The 26403-nt window shown below is 36.8% G+C and overlaps 1 protein-coding gene across 2 annotated transcripts in view; it reads left to right on the top strand.

Moving 5' to 3' along the window:
- The first annotated feature begins 263 nt into the window (after window positions 1-263).
- MYO5B (myosin VB) overlaps window positions 264-26403 on the top strand; it is a 500991-nt gene continuing 474851 nt past the window's right edge. The window contains exon 1 of one of the 2 annotated variants that reach the window (XM_074279362.1): window positions 264-838. In XM_074279362.1, the coding sequence (XP_074135463.1) occupies window positions 812-838 (27 nt within the window). In that variant the 5' untranslated portion in view covers window positions 264-811. The remainder of the gene's footprint in view (window positions 839-26403) is intronic. The other variant, XM_074279363.1, reaches the window with a different exon arrangement.

Raw genomic sequence — 26403 nt, 5'->3', positions numbered from 1 at the left:
CTTCCACCCCTCCCCTTCTCTTTTCTTTTTCCGTTTTTCTTCTCTCTCTCGTACGCTTAGCTCTAGTGTGTCTGTGTTTACCCACACGATGCACCTGTCTTTTTTCAGGTTCGACCGGTATTTGCCCCCAGGACCAGCAGGGGGCGGCCCGGGATTGGCTCCACGCGTGCTTTCCACCCCCGCCCCGCCGGACTCAGAGCAGCACGGAGAATCCCGGTGTAGTGGCCAGCGCGTTCTCAGACCGGCTGCGGGGTGGGAGGAGCAGTCCCTCCCCCAGACTGAGCCCCGGGCACCTGCAGCGTGCGGAAGGCGCAGGGGACGCACGGAGCGCCTGGCTCTGACGCTCTCTTGCCGGCACCTCCTCCCCATACCTGAGTGGGGAGCGGCGGAGCTTAGCTACCGCCTCCTCCTCCTCCTCCTCCATCTCTCCCTCCTCCTTCCCCTCCTCCTCCTCTGCTGCTGCTCCTCCCAACCTTAGCCCTAACTCCAGCCTGGCTGCAGTCCGAGTAAAGGTCGCTCCGGAGGAAAAAAGAGCCAGGGAAACGGCACCTCGGGAGAACAAGGAGAGGAAAGTGGGAGGGTGATTTAAAAAAAAAAAAAAAGAAAGAAAGAAAGAAAGAAAGAAGGAAAAACTCTTTTTAAGCGCAGGAAGATGGCGCCAGACGGGCAGCGGCTGGTGTGAGAGCCACTCGGGACAGCAAGCAGCAGCGGGAGCCGGGGATTGCCCTGGAGAGAGGGGGCCGGATCGCTGAAAACTAGGGCTGAGCTTCCAGACGCTCCTCCGGGCTTGTCTGCTGCGCGTGGCTGGGTCATGTCGGTCAGCGAGCTCTACAGCCAGGTGAGTTTGATCGCCCCAGGTAGCCCGGCTGTCCTGGAGGGGGATGTGTGTACCGGGGAGGAGAATCAGAGAAAACGAGGCTGAGGGTGAAAGTGCACATCTAGAACGCATTACCGAATCCCGGGACTGGAGAGGTGTGTGCAGTCGGGATTTCTCCGCCCCCTACCTTGGGAGTGGGATGGTGGGTATGGAAGAAACTGGCTCGCAGTCTCCACTCCACTGCCCCTAACTTCGCGGCTGGGGAGAAAGTTTGGTCGTTGCCTTTTGGGAAGCGCCACACCTGTCCCGTCTTTCCAGTCCCTCCCGATACTACCAGCTTTTTGCCAGCTAATTCCGAAGTTCCTTTCTGTTCTCATCCCATCTCGGCCCAGTCGGTGCAGAGCTTTGTGATACTTTCCCAGTCCTTCTGCTTCCTTCTCAGGCCTCTCTCAGACTCTGGTAGCTTCCCTTCACTCCAGCTCCCGGTTTCTGCCTCTTGTTTTTCCATCCATTCACTGGACCTCTCCTGTTCTACCCTTTGTAGTTTAAAGCGGTCTCACTTGGTTTTGTTTTCTTACTAAGAAGAAACTCCTTCTGTCATTGGCCGTCACCCTCCCCAGTTTTGGGCTCGTGGGTTTGCCGCCCCCTCCCCCTATCAAGACCCACCCCTGGTGCACTGCAGCTTGGGGCTCCCTGACCAGCCCAGAGCCGATTCGGCCGGGTCCCCACTGCGATCAGAGAAATCTCTCTTCTTATAAATTAATCTTCAGGAATTCGGAAGGAGTAAGGGAGATGCAGAAAAGTGGCCACGGGGAACGTGGCAGAAAGGGAGAGGAAATGGGGATATAAAGCCGGATATTATAAGATTATGAGAAGAAAGGAAGTCCATTTGAAAAATTGGTCGGGGCGTGGGAGAGTCAGGAGATGAGAGGGTTTTTTTCTTATTGTAATTTTCTTGCGGAAGTGTGCGGTTGGTTATATTGATTATGGGGAGGGTTATGAGGGAATATTGTGCTCTGTCAATGGTAATCTACAAAAAGGAATCTACGTTCCAGCAAATCAGTTTCGCCCCATCCTGCGGGTTAGAACTAAGTATGGGGAAGGTCCTAACAGGTGCATATCAAGAGCAGAAACACCACCCACATTTTCTATGCGGTTGCCGTTGTCAAAGTTAGGGATCCGCTACCAACCTCTTCATCTATTACTCACTGAAAAGCTTCAACTGCCCAGGCTTACTTACACATTCCAGACTTTGCTCTGACGACCAAACGGTAAAGGCAGGTTCCTTTTCTTGAGTTACTTAGATTATTATTATTGTTTATTATTATTATTATTATTATTATTATTTAGTCCCAGCTACAGTACTAGCCTTTTCTCTTCCCTATTCGTTTTCTTTCTTAGTTGGAAATGTTGACCGTCCCCTTACTTCCGCAGCCTCTTCTAGATTTGAGAGAGTGAGTGTGTGTGTGTGTGTATGTGTCCGCGTGTGTGTGTATGTGTCCGAGCGTGTGTGTGTGTGTGTGTGTATGTGTGTTCCTGTCCCTAAGATTTGAGTGTTGGTACTTACACAGTACATTAAGCAGCCACAGGCAAATGGGCTGGGAACTGTAGGAAAAGAAACTTCTCTGAATCGTCTGCATCAGTATTACAATCTTTTTATTTTTTATTAAATCGTTAAGGGGAGGGGGAAAAAAAATCAATGGAACTTCGCTGCTATCGTGGGAAAGGAGATATCCGTACAGTAATCTTTCTCATTTCCCGATGAAACTGGCTCCCACGTGGGTGGGGAGAAAAAGGACTTTAATATCCTCTCCTTCCTGAAGAGGAGAAAAAGGGCTAGGATGAATGAAGATTATTTTTAGTTTTAAGGGGTTAGGCAGGTGGGGCGTGGTTCGAGCCTCCTGCGTTTGCCCAGCCTACACACTGGAGGGTCGCCTGGACACCAGCTGGTTTAAGAGAAGGGACCAAGTTACTTGTTGGCGACTGTGGGAGCCAGCTAGTTAAATCTCTGGCCCCACTCCCAGGTTTGAAAAAGCCACTGACTGCCAGGTTTACCCTTACAGGGGGTGGAGTTAAATGGCATTCAAAAGCTGGAGCGTCCCAATTCTTTTGCTGATGCAGTGAAATCTCTTGCATTGGGAATAACTGTGAAGGGCCCGTGTGACCCTAGAGACTGACTTATAGTGTTAGGGTTGTTTTTTTTCCCCTTAGTTTAAAGAAATATAACTTCTAAGTTAAGTTAAACATCTCTTATCAAATAAGTGCAGTAAATATCAAAAACTAAGATACAATTTGTTGCAGCAAAATGAGTTATATTATTACATAATGTAAGTAGGTATTGCAGGACAGCCTGTATAAAACCTATAAAACCCAGAAATCTATCTCATCCCTCTTTATCTACTGATTCCTTTCCTCATTTGTAGAAACATCTCAAATTCTCATCCTTAAAAAATAAAAACAACTGTTGTACACTTTTCAATTATTTTCAAATTATCCTCCCTTTCTCAGCAAAACTCCTAGAAAAAAAATCATCTGCACTGCTAGCCTTCTTTTTCTTATTCTTTCACCCAAGTCTCAACCTTTTGCTAATTTGGCCTCTAACCTAATCACTCAACTGAAACTTTTCTTACTCCCTGTACTACTAAGATCCCAACCTATGTTAAGCTATATTATATCTTACTCTCCTTTACCCTCCAACCAAATTGCCTCTCTTAACCTCATACAAGACAATCCATTTCTTCTATCCTCACTGTACTATCTACCCTTCACCTCACTACACTCCCACTTCTTTCCTTCAAAGATGAGATCAAATCCACATGAAGTTTTTCCTGATCCTCTAGTTGATAATGCCTGCTTCCTCTCCCCAATAATCTTGTTTTTTTTGTAATATGTATTTTTTATGCATCTATAAATGTGCATGTTGTCTTTCCAGACTGGCCCAAACATTAGTTCATTAGACCAGGAACAGTTTCATTCTTGTGAAATATATATATGTATTGTCTCCCCCACCAGAATTTTTGAGATCAGGGGACTATATTAGATTTTTGTATTCCCAGTACAATGCTTTGAGTCTAGTAATCAATTAATAAATCCTCCATTCATTATTTTTTTTTTTGTCTGTATTCTGGGTATCTAGAACTGTGATAGGACCATAGGAGCCATTTAATATAAAAGTCTGGATCAATCATAGGTTTATTCTATTATAAACTTTAAAATATTTAGGTTAAAGCAAAAAATTTGTGGTTCTACAAGGTACAGCCTTATTGAAAGAATTTTTTAATTTTTTGAGATCTTGACTTGAAAAAATTTGGATTTTAGGTAGAGGGCTTTATTTAGATATAAGACCCAGGAAATATATACAGGAAGAAATTATTTTAAATCTTATTTTCAATAAAAATCAAAATATACTGTCTGAGTTACTACATAGTCTGAATCACTAAGGTTCCAGTACACTTTTTTCATTGGTTTTTAAAGGATTCAATAAAACAATGATCATCAGGGAAAAAAAAAAGACAAGAAAAACATGCATTAAGACATTCAAAAGTATTCTTCCTGATTTAAGAGTTTGTGATAATTAGATTTAATAGAGAGACTCCTCCCCATCCTTACCTATATTCTGTTAATATTTTCCCATTTAATTATTTTTAAGTAGTTTTTGCATTAACTTTTGCAAATAATACCATTTTATATAAATACTGGTGGCTGTGGCTTTGAAATTTCTGTGCTTAAGAGTCCTAATGGCTAACATAGCCCCTAGAAAAAATTATTCATTTTGGTGAATTAAGTACCTGTACTTTTTGTAAACATATGACCTTGCCTGGATTCCTTTATCTTACCATCTTCCCTTGCCTAGTTGGATTCTCTCTATTTCTCCGTGAGTTATGTAATGTGCAGAATAATCTTATCTAGTGCTTTCATTCAATACATTTTGTATAGTTTTTGTGAAAGTGGTTTGTTGAGGGGCAGTGGGATGTTGGTGGAGAGAACTTTTTATTTTGTGTCAGGAAAGTGTGTGTGTGGTAAAATCCTGACTCAGTTGTGTGACTGAGTGGCTCAGCATCTTTATCTGCAAAAAAGGGGTATAACTAAGAAGCACTTGTAATACTTGTTGCTCAGAGTTGTTAGAAAATTGCTTTGAAAGTCTTAAATGTTACATAAAAATGTCAGTTGTTGATCATTTCAGTGATTTGTTAAAATAACCAATGTTCAATTTTATTTTTAGCTTATAATATGGAATTATCTAATGTGGTGAACAATGGATCTTGATGCAAACTTTAATGTATTATGCATGATAGAAACAATTATCTGATAGATGTCACAAAATTGCAAAGGCAGTTTTCTAAGTGAGATGTATTAGAAGATTTGAATTGAACTTTAAAGAATGCCCTAAGAAGCCTCCTTACTGATATCAGTTTCTTGAGAATATATCTTGAGAATTTGGAAAATGTTCTTGATTGCTATGAGAAGCATTTAAAAATTTTATTTGGAGGTTTAGGCATTCCTTATCAAAGACAAATGCTTGGAACTAAGATTCCTATTTGATATTATATCTGGGACTATTACCTGTATGGGCTAGCCCTTTTTCCTTCTTCCCTATTCTTATCTCTTCCCACCTTTCATCTCTATTGTGTCCTATCCTTTATTCTTGTTCTTTATTTATTTATTTAAAACAAGAGGCACATCTGCCATCTCTAATCTCTTTGATTTTTGAAGTAGTTTTCAGTCATTACCATGCATTCAATCATTGCCTCTGTGCAATTCATGGATGCTTCTCCTTAAAAAAATAAAGATGATCAAAAGCTTGATTTCTTAAACTTGGAAAAAAATTGCTTTTTTAATGGAGAAGTGTTTCAGAACAGGGAGGAGGAATATAAACTGCTGGATATTTTTAGGGTGAGGTCAAGGTGAGTCAGTCTCATGCAAGACAGGTTGGAAAACTGCTAGGTTGAGTTTTGTAAGTGAAAAGAAAAAGCAAATGTCAGTTTGCTTCTAGCCCATCTAGTAAAATAGAATCATATTAATTTGATTTGTATGGTACCTAGCAATGAGCATTGTTTCATGCTGATGCATAGAAAACACCATTTAATTATGGTGATTGCAGAAAATATTCTAACTTGAAAATATAAATTATGCAAACTTGCTTGAAGGTGGAATATAGTTCTTTACTATAGAGGGATAAGATACCTTTGCCCAATGTATTCTTTAGGGCATTCTTTAAAGTTCAATTCAAATGCTGCCCTTCTAACTCTTGCTAATGAGTAACTTCTGAAGAACTTGCTTTGATTCACAATTTTCCAGAGCACTTAATCACTAAAGTTGTGAGGGGTGTGTGTTTGTGTGTATTATCCCCCAATTAGACTAGGCTCTGTGAGGACAAGAATGACATTTTTCCCAAATGTTGTATCTCTCTTTGTGCTTACTTAGCATAGGGCTTTTCACATAGTATAACCTAATAAAAGCTTGATGAATAAATGAATGAATGTATAGTAGATGCTAAATAAATTCTTGTTGGTTGAGTGATGACATATTTGAAGCCTGAGGTCTGAATAGAAATGAGTAAAATATCAACAGTCCCTCATTATCCCTTCTAGGAACCATTCTTTCAGCAACTAGTTTCCTTAAAGACCCTTTACACATTTTCTTTTTGTTAATATACTACTAATATCTTATTTCATTAACTGCAGGAGATCTGAACTTTAAAAGACTGTTTTGCAGCTCAAGGTCAAATTGCAATTTGAGTATTTTTCTTAGGACAGAAACGATGACTTTCCATATATAAAAGTCCAGGAAACTTTTAAGGGGAAATTCTAAATGGAATTTCTAATATTTAGAAAGTTTTTCATGTTTATTGCCCTCTCTAAATCTGTTCATCCTTCTACTTAGCATGGTTACATGCAAGCTGCATAGGTTGTAAAGTAGAAGGTCAAGTTGATGGCTCTCTAGAGATACATAATACTGTATTTGTCATTATAAGTAACACGTAAGATATTGTGAAATAAGCCTTTTTTTGAATTTGAAACTAGAGTCCATTTGTGCTTTTATAACTATGTATTCCTGGAAACTATTTGAAGCAGGGGGCAAAGTGAACTGACCCAAGTATTTACTGTGCAATTTGTCTGCTCAAACTTGTTTGCTGTCATGGTTGAAAATGTTGAATAAGTTGGGGAGAAGGCCAGGAGTCAAAGGTGTTAAGTATTACTGAATGAATATAGGAATGGAAAAAAAAAACCCAGGGCCTTTCAGTATTACACATTTTAGGAAAAGAAATGTGTTAGCAGTACTACTGAAAAGCATTCAGGACCAGCAAAGTGTTTATGCAAAGCTCAGCAAACATTAGCTCTGGAAAATATGGACTTTTGTAAAGGAAAGAGCTTCTTTTCAAAACCCTGAAAAAATGCTTTTTAAGCGCATTATGAAAATGTAATCTCGAAGATAATTGTCCAGTTGCATATAATTTAACCTCCCCAATAGGATATATACCTCGACATTCTCATAACATGATTATATTTAGTAGAGTTAGAAATATGAAAATAAGAAAATGGTGTTATGGCTTTTCCTACCTCCCTCAGTTCCTTCTTCTGGATCTTTATATGGCTAATCACTACCACAAGAAAAGTGACAGAAAATACTTGCCCAACTAAGACTGCATCATTTTCTTTGGATGGGCAGCAAATTAGAAATGGCATCCAGGTGGAGCCCCTAGGGATTAAGTTTAAGGCTGTGAATTTCCTAGTAAAGTACTTTTTGCTTTTTGAGGCTTAAATTCAGTTCTCTAAATTGTCCTTCTCTTGATCCAGTTTAATATTGTTAAAACTGCCTTTCATTTGACTCTGTGGGCTATCCCCAGTGAGAATAATCAAGCTTACACTTTTTAGCTACAAGTCAATGAATTATAATACTTCTCTTAAAATTTATTCACTGGCTCGTAAATTATTATTGCTGTCCTTTGAAAGATGCTAACAGTGGGCCATAGACACTAGCAGATTCTTCTCTTGTTTGTTAAAGCTTTCAGTGGAGTGAGTGATCAGGCATGTCATAAAAAGATATTTAATGATTTTCTGAGGAAGCTTTTGCCATTATAAAAACTCAAGCAATTCTTGCACAGAATCTTAAACAGAATGATAAGGCCCAGGATGCCTTCCGCATGTAATCCAAGTGGTAGAGTGTTTTACTTTTAAAGCCCTAAATGTATTGATTCCATTGGCCTCAAGAGCAATGCTAGAAAATCACTTCTAAGTAAGCTTAAACAAGTAAAAACAAATACCAGGAGAAAAAACCCTGTGTAGTTTTGTTTTGTTTTGTTTTTTTTTCAATTTTCATTTGCTTTGTGGTCAGTGTAGAGTGTGTGTGTGTGTGTGTGTGTGTGTGTGTGTGTGTGTGTGTGTGTAAAATAAATGATTGGGAAGGGAATAGGAATGAGATCTGTGATTTCATTCCTTAAGTCTAACAATGTGGGTCAGTTAATTGCCTTCTCTTTAACTAAAAGACTAAGAAAGTTGTATAAATCATTCAATGAGAAGTTGAATGACTTGATTATAGTATCTATATGTCAGAAGTGAAATTTGAACCTAGGTATTCCTAGTTCTGAGGCTGGCTTTCTATCTTCTATACTGCCTCATAATATGTACATACATATTTTGAATTTGTAATTTTGTTGTTATAGAGAATTTCTGAAATGGAAAATTGGCAACTTAATTTTTATTTGGGGAGAGTGAGACATTAAATGGCTGATTATAGTTAAGTAGAAATATTTATCCATAATAAAAAAATAAATATAAGCTGCTAAATTACATAGTTGTCTTTCAGTTATCCACTTTGTACATTTGAGATCCTGGTACAGCTTTCTATTGTTGTCTGGCATTACTTCTATACTGTCCAAAAGTTGTACTTAGGTAATGCAAATTAGTTTAAATTATATTCTTCTGAGGTTATAATTAGAAAGGATCCATGTGGTTTGCAAAGGTAAATATAGGTTATTTGGGGGATTATCTGCTATCTTGGATATATCAGCTTTATTGGTCTCCCTTTCTTTTATTTAGATAAAATGATAACCCTTATTTGCAAAATTGTTCTTTCTGAATTCCTTCTTGATAGTGAATGGTCTTCAGATATAAATACTTGAGGGCTTTAAGGTGTTTCCCCATGTCCAGTAACATTTTTTTTCTAAAAAAGGTGCCCAATAGAAAATCCATGTGTTTCTTCTGGTGTTTGTCTGAATATGTGGAAAATAGAGTCCCCCTGTTAAAAGATAATTAAGTACTGTTATTCTTTTTTTATAACTATACCTGAAGGCTGAACACTTTGGAATAGCAGCAAAATAATATTGGCTTGGGGGCAGCTAGATGGCACAGTAGGTAGAGCACTGGCCCTGAAGTCAGGAGGACCTGAATTCAAATCTGGGCTTAGACACTTCCTAGCTGGGGTAATCCTGGGCAAGTCACTTAATCCCAATTGCCTCAGCAAAAATAAATAAATGAAAATAGCATTGGCTTATATAGCTGTAAAAACTAATATAAATGTCTCAGTCCTTCTTGAATATTCACTATTTCTCATATGTGTGATTTCTGACTTAACTGGAATGCTCTCTACCACTGCTTTCTGCGGAATGCTTGTATAGGCAATACTATAGTTATAGTTTCCCTTATCTATTATTCTTCAGTATCCAGGGATCTGTAATTTTTGCCATAATGAGTCCTTCCTCCCCTAAGTATGTTTGTTATTGTTCAGTCATTAGTCCTTTTTTTTTTTTTTGCAAAGATACTGGAGTGGTTTCTATCCCTCTCTAGCTCATTTTATAAATGAGGAAATTGAGGCAAATGGTGTTAGGTGACTTGCCCAAGGTTACCCAGATAGCAAATGCCTGAGGTCAGATTTGAAATCATGAAGATGAGTCTTTCCTAACTCCAAGGTTTGCACTCTCACAGAAGCATATTACAATCTCTTTTTTCCCTAGTTACTGTGTTGGAAGCACTGGTCAGGAGGCTGTTGAACCTGTAATAAATAACCCTTATAAAATTTCAGCAGAGCTGACCCCTTAGAGAGTGATATCTCTACAATCTCTCACTGGACTTACAGCTTTCCAGCTTGGTCCATCTTGTTTGGGCTTGTGCTTCTCTAGGATAGGTTCAACGAATGTAGTCACCTCCATGCCATGAGAAGACATGAGAATAAGATTGGAGTGGAAGAATCAGCACAGAAGACTTATACAATGGGATCTTGTGGAAGTTACTTCCACATGGAAGGAAGAGGCAGGTTTTTTTTTTTTTTTTAAATCTTCATCACTCAGCTGATCTCCAAGTCAGTCAAATGACCATTGGTGAAAGTGAAGGTAATTTTTGAGGGCCTTCTGGGCTTGTACTAAGTACTTTTCACTTAATACTCACTCTTTCACTCCCCTCTGTTCAGTGTCATGACTCATCTAAATGAAGGGAGAGGAGAAAATCATACTCAGACTTTTTGTTCCGACTTCCTCTTTCTACAGCCTAAGGATTTATTAAATAAATGAGCATTAGGTGATATTGACATATAAAAGTCGGACAAATTGCTTTTCCCTCCCAGCTTCCTTTACATTTTTTAAAACTTTTATCTTTTTGAGGTGTATATTCCCTCTTGACAACTTGGGTTTATCTGTATGATAAATAAGATATTAAATTTTTACAGAAATGAAATTCTGTCTTAGCGGTTTCAACTATCATTGTGTGTGTGTGTGTGTGTGTGTGTGTGTCTGTACCTGGGTATATACAGATAGATAAAGATGATTTCATATAAAATGACACTGGGATACCTAGGTGGTGCAATGGATAGAGATTAGCCCTGACTCCTTTTTTAGAGTTCAAATCTGGTCTTTTTGTCTCAGTTTCCTCATTTGAAAACTGAGCTGGAGAAGGAAATAGCAAACCATTTCAGTATCTTTGTCAAGAAAAAAACCCCAAAGGAGCCAGGAAGAGTCAGATAGAACTGAAATCATTTAACAAGAAGATTTTACTAGAAATAATACTTTAAAAAATGTACCTGAATTTGTATCCAAATGCATGTTGTCATTTTCAAAGTAGTCACTGTAGGATGTTTCACTGATTAAAATGATGTTGCATAGACTTATCATTATAGCATCTAAATATTTCACAAGATTTTCCCTCATATTCCTATAACTTGGCATTTGCTAGTGCCTTCACCTGACTTTCAATTGAAGGGGATTCTGATTTTGACCTGTTTTCTGCTCTCAGAATCTGGCTGCCACGTGCAGGACAGTAGGGAAGACCATAATTAGATAGTCTTCATTTCTCACTGCCTACAAGTCTGACTACATGTGATATAGGTAGCTCCCTTTTAAAGAGAAGTGAATCCAAGGAACTTTTTGAAGCACATAATTTAACCCCTAATGCCTTTTCTGTTTTGACTCAACTTGTGGAACCTACCCATGTGTATGATTCTGGATTTAGCTGTGGCCTGGTAGAGTGCTGGGCTTAGAGTCAGGAAGACTAAATTTAGATTTCATCTCAGAGACTTATTAACTGTGTGACTCTAGGCAAGGCATTTAACCATATTTGCCTCAATTTCCTCAACTATAAAATGAGGATAATAATAACACTCACTTTACAGAATTGTCATATGGATCATATGACATAATGTAAAATTCTTAGCACAGTTTCTGGTACATAATAGGGGCTTAATAAATGCTTGTTCTCTCCCTTCTTCCCTCCTTTCTCACTTCTTTTCTCCCTTCCTTCCCCTCACCCTCCCTCATTCCCTTCCTTCCTTCTTCCCTTTCCCACTCTTTTCCTTTTTTCCTCCCTTCCTCACTTCTTCCCGTTCTTCCAATATTCAGTTTCCTAAAGTATTGGAACGCTTAAAAGAACCAATCCCTGGTGCTCAGTTTTTTATAAACACCATTTAAAATGATCCAATAGAAAATTTTAAGACATTGATGCTTCTTGTCTAACCCTTCACCTTGTTTCTTTTGCTTCCTTACTTTCTTCCCTGATTCTTAATCCTTGACTTCTAGTGATCTAGCTTTAGTTGAAAGTGCTATTAAGCTTCCTGGAAGTCTCCTATGCAATTTGAAATAAAATCTAGCATATCAGACTATCTCTGTTTCACAGTGACTTATTAGGAATTGCCCAAAACTGAGCTCCTTGGAGAATTCTGGCTTAGAGAAAGATGTCAAGTATATCTCTCCAAATCATATTCCTATTACTACTTAAACCAATTTGGAAAACTAAAACCATCTGTACAATTACTGTTAGTGGCAATAAGGAACCATTAAATAGTTTTAAAACAATCAAATCAAGGCTATGATTTAGAGTTTCTTAATAACCAATTAGCTACTTGGACCATAGATTGTCTACTTGCTAATATCTACTAAAATATACTAGTTAACACAAAATAAAAAGAAAATCTTGCATTGTGGCTAGTATAATTAGATTTATGTAGTACTTTCAGGCTTATAAAATGCTAAATGGCATAAGAGATAGTATATTGAGCTAGAATCAGAAAGACTTGAATTCAGATTTGGCTTCAGATATTGATTGGCTGTGTATGATTCTGGGTAAGCTCCTTCAGCTCTGCTTTAATTTCCTCATCTATAAAATGGGGATAATAACAGCACCTACCTAAAAGGGTTGTAGAAATCAAATGAGATATTTGAAAAGTACTTAGCAAAGTACCTGTCTCATAGTAAGCACTTAGCTAAATATTAGCTGTTATTGTTGTTGTTATTGTTAATTTTTGACAGAGAGCTGACTGATGTACTTTTGTGCTGATCTCTATGTCTTAAGATTTTCTTGGTTAGGTTCTTGGTTCTTTGATTGATACCCCAAGAAATGGTTAATTCATTAATGGTATTAAATGTGCAGTTATAAAGCAGGGTTTATATCTATATCTATATCTATCTATCTATCTATCTATCTATCTATCTATCTATCTATCTATCTATCTATCTATCTAAATACTGAAGGAATCCTCAAGATTCTTGGCATAAGAGGGAGTTGAGTCTGATTTGGCTTCAGATTTGACATCAGGTTATCTTTGGGATAATTTTAATGGTGTTAAGTAATATTTAATAGTGAATGTTAGTGAAATGAAGGTTTCCAGTTTTTGAAACTGAAACTCCTTAGAACTTACTCTCTCTAGAAAAGCTCATGTTCTATAATCTTGAAGATTTTCTTTCATATCAGGTGCTTAGTATAGTGCCTAGCACATAGTCTGTGCTTAATTAATGTTTATTGATTGATTGGAGAGAAACTATGCTTTTGGTGATGACTGTCTAGGATATTTAAATGGCATCCTATTCTAGGAACTACCATAATAGTCAAGATAAATTTTGTTAAACTTTCTAGCTAATGAGTATCTCAGTGACTATTATCAATATCATTAGTATTTCAAATGGACAAAAATGAGAATGAGAAACTTAATAGATAAAAGCCAGAACCTACAAAACAGATGATCATAGCATTAATTTTCATCTTAGAATTTTCATCTTCATTCTTATTCTAAGAATTTATTGCAAAGTTCCTTTAAATAGAAAATTCCTAAAGTGTTTGCAAAATTTATTTTAAATCATTTTGCACAAAGCTTTTCAAAAGTTAAATGAGCTACTTGGCCTTCTTCTGCCCCACCCTAACTGCTTATCTTTAGTCTAAGTTTAAAGGTAACTATTTTATAAGCTGTCTTGATATTCCTATTAAGCAAAGATTAGCCTAGTTTATTTTATTGTCTTGGTACTATTTCTTGTGACTTTGTTTTTAAAAAACTATGTCACACAGAGGATTTGGTCTTAACCACCCCACCCTCTTAAATTTTTTAATATAAATCTTTATATTTATATAATTTTCATTTTTAAATATAGTCTTCCCTTACAATGATATCATGATTTCTTAACCTTAAAAAATACTGAAAAAATAAGGCCAAATTTTAAATCCCTCATATAATGTTAAATGCTATTTGTATGGGTCTAGTAGACTTAGATATAATCACTTCAAACATAATCAGATATTCAAATGGCTCTTTGATTTCATTGATGTGAGCATTCCTTTCAACAATACAGATTGAAGCCATCTATCCCTGACTATTCTGTGCCCCACTTGTTCATTTTCTCCGTGCATTTGCCAAAGAGGGCCCATCCAATGTACTATAACATTCTTTTACCATTCCTTTTTATAGCAAGAGCAAAGTGGATCAAATAGACTGTGAATTATTCCTTGATCTTCCTTCATGACTAACTCTTCTTTTTATCACAGATCTCCTTGATTTCATCCTTCCTTTTAATTCTTCTAGAAAGTTTTTTTTTTAATTTGTTTACTACAACCTGCTTACCATTGTTTCTTGAGTGACAGTAATTTTTTGTTCTTGGAAAACTGTAGTGTTCCATGACTTGAAGTTATGTAACAGTGTCTATAGAATGAATATTAGTATTAAAAACATGGCTGTTGTTTTTGTTTGTTTCTGTGAGAAGTTTGATGTCATTAAAGAAGTTTGATGTTATTAAAGGAGCTCTCCAGTTTTGTCAGTTAAGTACAGTCAGGAAAACTCATCTTCCCTAGTTCTAATGTGATCTCAGGTATTTACAGATGGGTGATCCTGAACAAGTCACTTAACCCTGTTGGCCCCAATTTCCTCATCTGTAAAATGACCTGAAGAAGGAAATGGCAAGCCTCTCAAGTAGCTTTACCAAGAAAATCTCAAATGGATCACAAAGACTTAGATTGCCTGAAAATTACTGACCAACAACAGATTTTCCTGAATGTAATCCAGTCTTCCTTGTCCTTTTAGTTCTGAACCCAACCTGTTCAATCATATTATTGGTTTAAAGATATGTGTTGATATATATATTCCCCTGGATTATGAGCTCCTTTGAGAAGAAGATCTTTCTTTGTGCCTTTTTTGGCATCCCCAGTGCTTAGAACAGAATGTGATACATTTTTTTAAAGTTGCTTTTTCAACTGTGTCCATTTCTTTGTGACTCTATTTAGGATTTTCTTGACAAAGATAATGGAGTGGTTTGCCATTTCCTTCTCCAGCACATTTATAGGTGAGGCAAATAGAGTTAAATGACTTGCCTAGGTTCACACAGCTAGTGAATGGGACCTGATGTAAATTCAGAAAGCTATATCTTCTTGATCCCAGGCCTAGTATAGTAGGTGCTTAATTAATATTTAGTGACTGATTGATAGATGAGATCTATATGTTGAACATCCATGTGGGTGACATGCTTTTGGTAATAAACCACACTACCATAATGCTTGAAGATGAAATGGTTTTTTCACCACAACTTTCTAAAATAGATAGTGTAAACATAGTAAATTAGTCCTATGTTACAGGTAAGTAACTGAGATTCACAGCTGGAATAACTTGCCCAAGATCACACAGCAAGTAACTGATCCATTGCTCACTTTAGACACCAGGGAGTATCTCATAGGAAAAGTAAATTAGTAACTTCTTCCTTTGGAATGACAAATGACATCTATAAACTAGTACAACTGTTTTCCAGCCTTAACTTTTTGTTTTGTTCTTGTTTAAATCTGTGCAGCTTTTAGAGAGTTTGGCAGTATTGATTTTATGGGGATTGTAGTTAGATTGCCATCACATTAGCCTTCTTTCACACACAAAAAAATCAGGACAAAGGATTTGTAAGAGTTGAGTTTTCTAAATGGTATTTCAACCAAAATTCATTCTTTGGAGACTTACTTGATCCATTTTGGGTCGTTTTGAGGTTGTTAGGTCATCATGATATGAATAGAGGTAGGGTGAAAGCAAAGCTGGTAGAAAGTAGGTGGGTAATAGAAGAGAAAAAAATCAATAGCTTTCAGAGACTTCTCTAAGCCGTGAAAATAGCAGTGTGCCCCAAAGTACTAGCAAATTTGGGGTACTGTGTTCAGTCTGGGCACCATGTTTTAAGAAGGATCTGACAACATGGTGCAAGGTTCGAGGAGAATGTGTAGATTTCATGGTATTGTAGAATTAGGAGGGATCATATTTTTGATCCTCTAGATAATGAAATTGAAGCTCAAAGAGTTTAAGTGATTGGCCCAGAATCACTTAGCTGGTAAGTGATTAATCTGGAAACAGAATAGAATCCAGTCTCTTGACTTCCAGTCCTTTGCCCTTGGCTATTTATTTAAAACTTTAGACTCCATATAGGGCCAACCCCACAATTTTTAATTTAAAACTGATGATGAGAATCTGCCACTGGAAGTAACAATTTAAAGATTGGCTTCAAAACATTAAGCCATCAATATTTATGGACATGATCAGATTTATGCAGAAAACCATAGATTGTGAGGAATTATTGAAAACAATGAGGATGCTTAACTTGAAAATGAGGGGCTCAGAATACATGGGATGGCTGTCTTCATTCCAGACGGCTGTTAACTTATCTACTGTTGCTCTGGAGTGCAGTGCTAGAACCGGGTTACAAGCAAACAGATTGTAAATTAAATAAATAGAAATTTCCAACATTAGAAGCTATCTAGTAACGGACACTTCTTCACTGCCTAAGCAGAAGATAGATGATCATATGTTGGGATAGATTTTTAGAACTGAAAAGAGATCTCTTAGAGGGAGAGGGAGAATTAAGAACTTTAAAGGAAGTAGAATAAATGGGAAAGAAAAATAAAACAAAACACGAAACAAGAACAAAAAGGACCCATATTTATATAGCAATTTAAGCTTTGTAAAGCATTTCACTCCTCAAACCTGTACATTCTAGTTACAAAAAGCAGCTTAATTAGGTCTATATGTCTCTTTCCTTTCCTCCTCTCCCTTCTCTCTCTCCCTCTCCATCTCTTTTATAGAATGAAGCTTTTCTTGATTTCTGTCCCTACAAACTCATTTGTTCTTTTCATCATAAAACTCTGAATAGGCACTTAGTAAATGCTTATCACTCCACCCACCCAACTTTGAATATAGTTTGTATGTTATTTATTTGTATACATATTGTTGCCCTCTGAAGTAGAACAAGGAGTTATTTGAAGGTAGGGACTGATTTCATTTTTCTCTGAATCTAGTCCCTGCCAGTGTATGGCTCATAATTGAACTATTTGAGATTTTTGGATCTTTGAATTTTTAAATTTAATGATTCTTCAATTAAGAACAGAGACAATAAAACATCAGCAGATGCGTATCATTTATAGCTTAATTTGTAGGCAGAGAGAGGGGGAAATATTGAGACAAAATGAATAGGGGGAGGGAGGGAAGGGGACAACAGAGACAGAGAAGAAATAGATTTATAGATTGCCTTTGAGCTGAATAAATAGTACCGATATGGCCAAATCATGACTCATACATAGTTTTACTCTCATTGTCAGGAAGACCTGGATTCTGGCTTTTCTTTTGTCCTTGATGGTATGACCTTGGACAAGTCACTTCTAATTGCCTATAATATGAAGATAAATAATTCCTTCCCTCATATACAATTATGAAAACAGTGGTGTATACACTACCAGGAGTGACGTACTCTTTTCATTAGAACTGAATAGGATTAGACTGCTAGATACCAAGATGACTGAGAAATATGAGAGTAAGGCCAATAGTTGAGGATCCCTAGGAGAGGACTCTAAAATGACCTCACAGCCATCTACTTCAGTCTGTACCTAAAATAAAATCCTCTCTTAATTAATACTGATAAAATAGCAAAATTAAATTGTGGACAGGAGGGCAAAAATGAAAAGCTAAAACACCTAAAAAGAGAAAAAAGAGAAAGGAAACTTTAGGAAGGGAAAAAAAAAAACAGGAAAATGTAATTGGACTGGATAAAAAGGATGTCTCCATAGTTGTTCACAGTCTCCTGTGGATCTTCCTTAGAAGAAAATTAGACATTGCTTTCCCTTTTCCCCATTGAGGTGGTAAAGTGATTGTGCCCAAGGGTGAGCAACTGGTTAGGTAGGTAATTAATTATTCATCAAAAGTTTTATTGTGAATTCTTATGTGAGCCAATGAGCTAGGTATTGAAAAGGGCCCAAATTTCCAGATTGAACTCTGACTGTCTCTATGTCTATCTGTCTGTCTCTCCTGTATTACTTTCTCTTCCCCTTCTCCTTTTCCCCCTCTCTCCTCCCCTCTCCTCTCATTCCTTCTCTTTCTCCCTTCCTTCCCTGGTCATTTGATACTATGTGTCTACAATTGGCAACTTCTAGGAATAAGGCCATTGATATTTTTAATTAGTGTACTCTTTGAGGCTGGTACCACAAGTGAAGTTCTTCAGATCAGCAGCTCCCTAAATGAATAAAGGGATAGTACCACCTCTGCCACCTAATTCTTAGATTGATACTAAATCAATAACATTCTTGGACCTTAAATTCTTCTTTTGTAAATTGAAGGATTGAACTAACCAGCTCAAGTTCCTCTTGATATTGAAGCTGTGATCCAAGTCACTTAATTTTGCTATGCCTCATTTTTCCAATTTATAACATAGGGATGATGCTTTCCATTCCTATCTCATGGGGGTAGTTGAAGATCCAATTAGATACAGCTCATATTATTCTGAAAAGGATTGTGATATGTTGTTATATTTGGATATAATGTAATGTACATTATATGATTATTGCCACTGTTTTCTTTTTGTAATTAGGCAGTATCATTTGGTTCAGTCTAATCTAGGTCTCTTCTGCATGTTGCTTTCTTGGCAAATGGCATAACCAGGAACTTACTCTGGGCAAATAATGTTGGAATATTGTTCTCAACCTTAAGGTGTAGGACTCTAGGTTTACATCTGCTTTCTGGGACTGTGGTAGAGTGAAAGAGATGTGTTGTGGTGTACATCGGGGCTAATTTTTTTTTTTTGCCCCTTTATGTAACCAAATCCATTGCATATTGAGTTTTACTATTACAGCCTTTGTTGTGTTTAAAATTGATTGAAAATTATTTTGATTTAAGTCTAAGATCTGGTTTGGGTTTTCTGGTTGTTGACTGAGAATCCATTCTGTTGCCTAAGCAACTTGCTTACAATCAATCTGGGACTCAGGCTCAGGTTTTCTTTCTATTATACACCACTATATGCAGAACAGTATAAAAGAATAGCAAATCATTTATTATGTATTTTTCTTAAGATATAGGCACAGGGAGAAAAGATTGCTGTCAAAACTTATTCCAAGTCAGGTTTTGAATATGACTTTTGAATGAGGAATCTTTTCAGCTTTATCTTCCATTAAAAACAGGAAAGCATGATGAAATGAGCTTTGGGATTGGCAGACAGGAGAAAGAAGTTCTGGTTTAAGGTTTGCCACTTACTACCTGTGTAGCTTCAGGGAAGGCACCTCACCATCCTGGGCTTCATTTCAATCAACTATAAAACTGGTGGTTGGACAAGGTGATTTCTGAGCTCTGAAGTACCATGCTTTTATGCCTAAGGATATACAAAAGGTGGAATTCATTTATTCCAAAGTCTTGATTTGATTTTGTGTTCAATTTCTGGAGACCCTACCAGACACTTAGCTGAGAAAGAAAGGAAAAAAAAAATTTTTTTTTGAAGAATCTTGTTTGATCCTCACAAGAGCTCTAGAGGTAGTTGTATTATTAATCCTATTTTACAAATAAGGAAACTGAGGCAGGCAGACATTAAGTGACTTGTCCAGGATGGATGAGGCTGGATTTGAATTCTTCCTGATTCCAGGCCCATTGCTATATCTACTGCAATACCTATTTGTCTTTGCTAAAAAGAGAAATGCAAAAGACTTGTACCCCAAAGAAGAAACCTTGTCAGATGAACATAGACCTTTTGCTCCAGACAGAAATATGAAGCAATACTGAAAAGAGGTGTACTTATTTTACAACTAATTCTCAATGGGTTCTATTAGTTATTTTCTACTCTGATCCCTTTGGTTCTCTTTGCAACTACTCACTATATGAATAATTATCACTTCTCATTTTAGAATTTGAGGAGATATTAAGGTCTCTTAATAAGGTCAGGCTTATACTTGGCTGAAAGATCCCCCCCCCCTTTTTTGCTGCTTTCGAATAACCTTAGATAATGTGTATTTTAATTATCTAAGTGTTTCAAGGTCTTAATTAGACTGTAAACATGATGAGGACATGGATTGGTATTATTTAAAATCTAAAACTCTGCCATATCTGTCAAAGGGCTCTATCCACATGGGGAAGATGTGTTTATTGAATGAATGAATCAGGTTTTTACTTCTGTTTCCTGCCATAGTGTGACTGTAGGCATGTAGCTTAATTTTCTTAGCAATGAAATTAATTTTATAAGCTGCTACCTTTTAGATTATTGTGAAGATGAAAACAAAATAATGAATGTAGAAAAAAGCCTTGAGGAAAAAATATATTTTTAAAATTTTATAAAGGAAAATTATACCAATGGGGAAACATTATGATAAAATTGGAAGGCAGAATTATAAAAAAATTAAAATGAATGCATCTATAATCCAACTAAAATTGTTGAAAAATCTCATAATAGGTATTTAAGTCATCTTCTATGAAATTATGTATCAGCATTGGATTCTTTCTTTTCTGGATCTTTTGTAGCTCTGGGCCTCCTAAAGGACACCAATAAATCACTTTGTTATCAGACTTTCACTTTCCTTCCTAAGCTGTTTAATGAAATAGACTCCTTGCAGCTGAAGGCCCTTTGGCATGCTTTCAGAAAAAATGGGAGGAGGGGGAGAGGGCAGGTTAGGAAGTTCATCTATGTTTATATTAGACTGAACAGTGAGGACTAAAGGATCATACTCCATTTTGTCTATGCCCTAAAGGTTAGTGTTTTTAATTAGCAATTTATCAGTGCACCACTGAATAATTTAGAATGAACAAAAAGCTAACTTGGCCCCACATGGCCCATGGCATATTTAGTGTAAGCTCAAATATAAATACCAAGGAACCTTAGATGGCCTACAATTTAACAACTTCTTCTAATGGTGTATTTTATTTCTGAGTTGTTTGTCTAACGTAGATTGCAAGCCCTTAGGGCAGCAACTCTTTTTATGCCTTATATATGACTGAGACCATTGGTGCTCCCCAAATGGTAATCATGTTTGTTCTCTTGCAGGTGACCCCAGAGAGCATATGGCAGGCAGGTTGGGCTTTATTTATGCTTTTGACTTCAACATTCAAATTGTACATTTTCTCCTTTTCTTCTTTCTCTTTACTCCCCTTCTTTGCTTCCTTCATTCTTCATCTTCAAATTTAAGGAAGGTATATTTGACTAGCTTTAACTACCAGTGAGTAACTCCTTTGTGAGTTAGTCCTATGCATAGGTTGATAGAGGGGAGAAGAGAAGGGAGAGAATGTTTAAGGATCAGAACTTCTTTCCCTTAGCTATTTTAGCATTTTTCAATGATCAGAACTTCTTTCCCTTAGATATTCTAGCATTTTTCAGTGTTGCTGTCTGAACTCTAATTTAGAAGTTATTTTTGCAGTCATCTCTCCCCTCTGAATTTCTATTGAGCTAGTTTAAAGTTTAAAATCATAGAATTGTAGGGTTTTTTAGTGCTGCAAGAGACAGCCTTAGAGATATCACCATAAATTTATTTTATACCTAATGAAACTGAAGCCCTAAGGGGAAAAGTCACTTGTTTCAAATCCTACAGCTACTAAGTGACAGATTTAGGACTGGAACTCAGATTTCCTGAAGAACAATTAAAGTAATATATTTGTTTTTTAATTATTTGTAGGATTTTAGTTTTCTCTTTCTAGATAGATGGTTATCTTCTTGTTGGGATGGACTATTATAATGCCTATTATGGTATATATGGCACACACACACACAGGTAGGAACTCAAGGAATATTTGTTGGTTGGTTGATTAACTTGGGAACTTAGCTGGTATTAGGGACTTTGGCCCTATTTTCTAAGGTTTGGTTCCCAGAGCGAAGTAGCTGGAATAGCCTGAGTTCAAGAGAAGAGATAAGATTGTAATAGAGTATATAGTGAGGCCAGAGTGGAATCATTCCAGAGAGAAATCAAAGAAGATGATCTGGTCTAATGTGCTTGAGGAATAATTTATACTTTTAAAATTTCTCTAATTGGAAATAGCAAATATGTGAAGTATTTGGAAGAATATAGAAAAATGGGCAGGAAAAGTTTGTAGCTGTAAAAATTCCAGCTTTGTATTGTGAAAATCCACCCTGTCTGCTGATAGTATTTGTCCTACCTGAGTAAAGCTCTATCTTTCCTTAATAAGATTCACATTATTACCTCAACCTTCATACCTCTAAATTCTTGCTCCTGGAGTTTTGTGAATGCATATTGCCTCTTGTCCAGGCCTTAACACTTGTGGATATGGAATGCTTCTGCTGTTGTCTGATGGGGAAGAAGAGGAAATAAATAAGATAAGATGTAAAGCACTCTGAAAACCTTAGAGTATTACATAAGTGCTAAGTATTAATATTTTTGTTTATAGTTGCCATGCTAAACTAATATGTAATGTTTAATACATTTATTTGATCTCTTGTTATTTGAATTTTGTTGTTATTGTTAATTAAGTCAACATCCCTTGGTGTGTATGGGAAAAACAATGAGACACAGTCCTTGACTTGGAGGAGTTGATAACTTAAACCACACACACATGAGAAAGGCTTCATGAAGATAGATTTACTGAGTCCCTGTACTGTCATAAGCATAAGGTGTTGTGGGGAAAACATTAACTACCAAAAGTATTAGAATATGATCCTAACTTTCAATAAATGAATAAGTGAAAAATAACTTGAAAAAAACTCTGTCCTAGGCACTGTGCTAAGAGCTGGGTGTGATTAGTTCTTGCCTCCAGGGACCTTTCCTGAGACAGAGCTTCCCCAAATCATCAGAGTAAAACTGATGACTTTACTTACCTCTGTTTTACTTAAATCCAATTCACATGAAAGTGGATACATTATCCTTGTGGCCACTGGGCTTTTCCAAGAATGGACAAACAGCAACAACTGTAATGATAAAAGACAATATGTATTATAGGCCACTAGAATGTTGGAAGGAGTGTTTAGGACTGAGAAGCCAGAGTAAATGGTGATGGACTAGCATGGGTTTACCGGGAATGGTGATAGATTACTATTCTTAGAGCTTGAATGGAAGAGGATGAGGTGGGGTATGTATGAGACCGTATGGCAGAGATGTGGCGAGGTTAGTCTGAGACAGGGCTGGATGGGGTGAATGCTTAGCAATCAGAAACTAGGATCATAGGGATGAAACTTCTAGTTGGGGAGCTTAGACAAACGTGGAGAATGATTAGAGCAGGAAACAAAGTAGTAAAAGTCATATGCATATTCATATTCGTGAGGTAACACAAGTTACAAAAGAGTTACAAGTTAACAGATGATGATTAATAATGGGAACAATTTAACTCCTTAGAATCAGGTTTAAAACTTGCTTTAAAGACAAGATTTGACTTGGGCATATGTTACTACAAGGTCTTACTCTTATGCATTACAGAATGCATTAAAACTCAAGGTTTGGGAGTAATGAAGTCATCAGGTTTAGGTAGAATGAATTAGAGAAAGCCTTGCTTTGTGGCATTGGCAGACTAGACTGACTGGGTTGAGCCTTGAAGTTTGAATTGCTTGTAAGAACTTGTGGTGGAGCACACCCAAGTTCTGAATCATTGCTGCTTCTCTAGAAGGCTGGTAGAGTCAAGTTCAGACTTTGCTTTAATTTTGTATCTGCCAACATCAACTCCCAGTCTTGAGGGGAAGGAAGCAATAATCCTTTTGAGAACAGGTGGAACTGTCACAATGGAGATGCCCTTTCAAGGGAGAGTAGGGCTGGGAAGAACCTTTAATCGCCTGCCTTTAGAAGGCCAGCTCCTTTATTTGTACCCTCAGTGCTTAGCACATTTGTTTTTCAGTCATGTCCAATTCTTGGTGAACCCATTTGGGATTTTTTTGGCAAAGATACTGGAGTGGTTTGTCATTTACTTTCAGCACATACTAAGTGCTTAAAAATTGTGCACTGATTTGCTTTAAGGAGTGCCTTATTCCAATTCTACTAGTTAGTTGTTCTTAAATGAATTAGCCAATAAGCATTTACAAAACACCTAGTTTGTAGGGCATAGGACTGAGCACTGCATTTAATATCTTAATGGACAGCATCCCCTTTGGGTCTCCATGCCTTTATTGTGACTGTCCCCCGGGACTAAAATGTACCCCATCCTCATCTCTGCCTTTTAGAATCCCTCACTTCCTATAGGGTTCTGCTCAAAGGTGATGTTCAGGAGATCTTTCTCAGTGCTTATTACCTATTTATGTAATGTCCTCCTCCCACTGTCTGGCCTCAAATATAGGCTCCTTGAAGGCAGAGACTGTTTAATTTGCAACTTCATTTTCCCAGTGTTTCTTAGGACAATACCTGGTATACAGTGAGTACTTAATAAATGCTTGCTAATTAATAAAATATGGCCATTGTCCTCAAGGAGTTTACAGTATTTATAAGTGGTTTTGTCATATTACATGAGGAAACAAAGTTCCACATGCCTAGATCCACATCTGGGGATTTACAAGGAACTCTTGAGTGATAAACCAATTTTGTTTTTATCTAAGCAGTGTAATGAAGTGATTATCTAACTGGAAAAATGCTTACTGTGTTGGAAGACAAATTGGCAATAATTTTAAATGTTCTTAAGGGACCTAGTTAGCTTGTTTAGTTTCCTAATATGTTTCCCAAGGAGGTTTCTTTTTCTTTTTAATGTTCAGTTAAAAATTATTATTGTTTATCTTGATCAACCCATGGATTCTAAATAATAGCATATGGTACCCTGTACTCAGGATAGTATTCTCATTTCTTTGTATTTAGAGGTGATCAAGACCAACCCCCTCATTCTATAAATGTGGGAGTTGAAGTTTAGAATCAAGTGACTAGATTAAGATCATACATCTAGTGTCAGAGACAGGATTTGAACACAATTAGTGCTAGGTTCTATAATAGATAGAAGACACCTGCATTAAAATGGCAACTAGGTGGCATAGTGGCTAGAATGCTAGATTTGGAGTTAAAAAGACTTGAAGTTGAATGCCTTTTTAGACATTTACTAGCTACTAGATCCCTTGTAAGTCATTTAACCTCTTGCAATTGCAGTTTCCTTATCTGTAGAATGAGGATAATGCTATCTACCTCACAGGATTGTGTTGAGGATCAAATGAGATAATGTGTGAAGCACTTTGCAAAAGTTAATGCTCTATATAAATGTTTATTATTCTTATTTCTACTATATTATTTTATATTTGGGGAAGGGGATGGGAATAAAAATTTATATAGTGCTTACTAAGTGCCAGGTATTGTGGTTTTTATAAATATCTCATTTGATCTCATTGATACCTGTATTTTGTTTATAGTTAAAGCTCAAAATGTCATAGTTGAAAAGACTGGTTAGAAAATTTATTATGTTTTTTTTTATCATACTTATGTTCCAAGCTTATTTATGTTTTGTATTGATTGGAATTGTGTTCATGCCAGAATCTTGTGCCTATGTTTTCACATAAAATTCAGATATGTTTGTGAGGTTCAGAGTAGTCAAGAATAGCCTGTAATAAAAATATAATTAGGTAAATATGAAAGGAATGCCTTGTCTGCATGAATTACAAACTGGATTTTTCTTTTACTAATTATAGTGCTGGTCTCTATTCTTTTTACTGTGGGTTATTAGGCATGATTTTTGGTAGAGTGGTGCAGAATAGATTTTTGGAGCATTACTATGCTTTAAATTTTGTGAGCTCTTTGACTCAGTTCAGTTTTCAAACTTTTAGTGAATTGCCATGAGATACACCTAACTATTTATACTTGTGACCATTCAGATTTTTTTCCTTTCCCAGTAAACCCCTGGCCTCAGGTTGCTAATATGCAATTTATTTCTTTTTCTTTTTTCTTTTTAATTATAGCTTTTTTATTTACAAGATAATGAGTAATTTTTCAGCATTGACAATTACAAAACCTTTTGTTCCAGTTTTTCCCTTCCTTTCCCCCCACCCCCTCTCCCAGATGACAGGTTAACCAATACATGTTAAATATGTTAAAGTATATGTTAAATACAATATATGTATACATGTCCATACAGGTATTTTGCTGTATTAAAAAAATCGGACTTTGAAATAGTGTACAATTAGCCTGTGAAGGAAATAAAAAATACAGGCAAATAAAAATAGAGGGATTGGGAATTCTATGTAAAGTTCTTTCACTAGGTGTAGCTGGTTCAGTTCATTACTACTCTATTGGAACTGATTTGATTCATCTCATTGTTGGAGAGAGCCACATTCATCAGAACTGATCATCATATAGTATTGTTGTTGAAGTATATAATTGTAATGTTCTGTTGTCTCCAGAAACTGCCTATCACTCTCTGGGAGGAAATCTGCTATCATTAACTGCCGCCAATTCTGACCTCGTGTAGACTCTTTCTCTCCCTCCAGAGAGCTGCCTCAGGTCTGGCTAACTAACAAGACTAACTCCAGACTCAATGCTGCCCTCTTTTATCCCTCCCAGAGGGTGTGGAATAACTCAGGGGCTTCTGGGAAAATATACTTCAACCAATGAACTTGCTCCTCTTAACCATGCAAGCTCCTCCCCAGAGGTTCGAAGGGGTAAAACTCCTCCCAAAGGCAGGAACTAGAGAATTGTTAAGTACCAACTTAGCACTTAGTAAGAACCCATCATCTAAATTAT

Source organism: Sminthopsis crassicaudata, chromosome 1, assembly GCF_048593235.1.
Source record: "Sminthopsis crassicaudata isolate SCR6 chromosome 1, ASM4859323v1, whole genome shotgun sequence".
NCBI classification, from domain to species: domain Eukaryota; kingdom Metazoa; phylum Chordata; class Mammalia; order Dasyuromorphia; family Dasyuridae; genus Sminthopsis; species Sminthopsis crassicaudata.
Note: the sequence above shows the minus strand (reverse complement) of the source record. Positions and strands in the feature narration are given on the sequence as shown.